The sequence below is a fragment of the Apis dorsata genome, unplaced genomic scaffold (genome assembly GCF_000469605.1).
Source record: "Apis dorsata unplaced genomic scaffold, Apis dorsata 1.3 scaffold_486, whole genome shotgun sequence".
Taxonomy (NCBI): Eukaryota; Metazoa; Arthropoda; class Insecta; order Hymenoptera; family Apidae; genus Apis; species Apis dorsata.
Genome location: NW_006263721.1, coordinates 1,110,003 through 1,112,744, shown reverse-complemented (window position 1 = coordinate 1,112,744; position 2,742 = coordinate 1,110,003). Strand labels below are relative to the sequence as shown.

Below are 2,742 nucleotides of genomic sequence, written 5' to 3'. Positions count from 1 at the left end.
TTATTAATTTAATATTTATTTTAATAAAATAAAATAAATATAAAATAAATGCATATTATAATAATAAATATATATAATATATACATAAATATACAATTATAGTAATAAATATCATATGAAAACTCATTGCATAAAGTAAAAACATAAAATTTTTTATTATAGTAATTTAAACTTTTAGAATTTTATAATAATAATAATTTTAAAATAATAAAAAAATATTACATAAATTTTTCATAATTATAATTTTAAAAAATATAATACAATTATATATTGTTTAAAAAAAATTATAAATAAAATTATGTTAATATTGAATTTTAATGGATTAAATATTTAAAAAATAATAATGCATAACTTTTATCATATATTTTTTAAAGATTGAAAGATAACTAATTTCTCAATAATAATATTATTAATATATTTTTTTTCAATGTTAAAATAATAATAATTTATAATATTTACATACATACATGTGTTTCTTTCTATATCATAATGAATTATAACTTTTTTTATTTTTAATACTTACATTGTTCATTAGCTACTTGTGAATAATTTCCATCCTCAACAAATTTAATATTTCCTATGTGAAGTACTCCAGCAACAAGCCTAAAAATGTCAGTTATTTCGGAATTGCTAATTCCCATTACATCGAGTCCTGAAACACGTAAAAATATAAATAATAATAAAAATAAATATAAATTTCTGAATAATAATTACTGAATCTTATAAGTTTTAAGATATAAGACATAACATTACCATTAATTTAAAATATGAAAAAAAAATGTAATAAACGTAATACAATTTGTCAATTAACAATTATTATTAACAAATTAAATAATACTGTATATAAATTAAAATTTGTAAAATTTTTATTTTATTCAATAATTAATTTTATTAATTTAATAAGATTTGATAATTTAATCGGATAATTTAATAAGATTTTTTTTATAAAAATCCAAAATAAAACTTACTAAATAGAATAAATTATACAAAAAAATAATGTTCTTAATCATATCATGTTATTTTCATAATTATTCATTCGAGATATGTAAAATTATACTTCTTTTATTTTTAATATAAATAATTAATATAAGAACCAAGAGACAGAAAACAGAGAATAGAGAATAAAAAAACGAAAGAATATAGAAAGAATTTTAAATTCGCGATTTTCAATATACTACACATATTTTTTATTCTAATTGTTTTTATTTTTTAAATAAAGATTATTCATTTTATCCTGAGTTTTTTAAATAGATTTTTAAAAGATCTTTTCTATTCTTCATCTCATTCAGAAGAACTTCTTCTAGAAACAGAAAATATTGAAGATATAAAGAAAAAAAAGATCATAAAAATCAAACAATATATAAATAAAAAATTTATAATTGAAATTTGTAAATGATTTATTATATGATAATAGTTAATATTATACATCGATTTATTATACATAATTAAAATCATTTAAAAATTTTTCGTATAAAAATTAAATAAATATATGATGAAATAATATAATAAATTGATGAAATAAATATAATTGATCTATAAGAATCTTTCTATCATAAAAATCTTAATCGTTTTATGTTATCTTAAAGATTTTATAAATTATTTTTTCGTTGTTTTATTAATATGTAATTATATTTATTTTAATGTAATTACTTCTCGATGTACAATTGTTATAAAAAAAATTGTTACCTTTTAATGTTTCTTGGAAGGCACTGGCATCGTTTATGTCATCAATTTTGTGACCTTGACCATAATTGAGATATTGGTAATAATTAATATTCGTTAATCCAAATTCAGCTGAAAAATATAAAATTATATATATATTATGTGAAAAACGCATTTAATATGTCTATATTTTAAATTCAAAATAATTTTTATTATAATTTATAAAAGATATAATTTTCATATTACATTAATATTCGTATGTATTAATTTTTTAATAATTGTTTTCATATAATAAGAAATTATTATATTAAATATAATTATTTTAATATAATAAGAAATTGTGAAAAAAATGTATATTATAATTAAATGATTAATATGAAATCAATTTTTCGAATAAAATCAAAATCTTTTCAAAATATTATAAAACATATTAAAACAAATTTTAAGTTTAATAATTTTATTTACATAATTTTAAATTTATAACAAGAAAAATTAATATATAAAATGCATTATATAACAACTTAAACTTACATACTTATATGTAAGTATATAAATATAATATGTAAAATTTAAAAAAAAACATTATCATTTGCTTTACATCCTCTTATTTTTATTTATAAAATTTGAAATAATTAAAAAGTGAATAACTTATAAAATATTTCGATAAATATTTTTATTATTTTAATTATTATTTTAAATAATTATTTTTATTATTATCATGTATTTAAAAATTTAATTATTTAATTGTAATAACTTATATTAACTTTAAAACTATAAAATGTGACATATCACAAAAAAATGAAAATAAAGGGAATTTGTAACATAAGAAATGCATATTATTAGAATCAATATTAGAGATAGAATATAAAATATTGAAACTTCAAAATCTTTAAAACTTAAAATTTTAATATTTCGAATCCTGAAACTTTTTAACATTTTTATGATTCATCTCTAGAAATCCAAATAAAGCACAATATATATAAATAACTTATGAGAATGTTATAAGGATATGAATTTATATTTATTTAAATTATAATAACTCAATTGAATTAGACTTTTTTTAAATGATATAATTTTACT

At 14.6% G+C, this 2,742-nt stretch overlaps 1 protein-coding gene across 1 annotated transcript in view; it reads right to left on the bottom strand.

The window, feature by feature from the left end:
- Window positions 1-482: 482 nt before the first annotated feature.
- LOC102677168 (unconventional myosin-Ie-like) overlaps window positions 483-2,742 on the bottom strand; it is a 17,588-nt gene continuing 15,328 nt past the window's right edge. The window contains exons 7-8 of the mRNA XM_006620196.2: window positions 1,687-1,794; window positions 483-652 (exon numbers count right to left, since the gene is read on the bottom strand). Coding sequence (XP_006620259.1) covers window positions 513-652; window positions 1,687-1,794 — 248 coding nt within the window. The 3' untranslated portion in view covers window positions 483-512. The remainder of the gene's footprint in view (window positions 653-1,686; window positions 1,795-2,742) is intronic.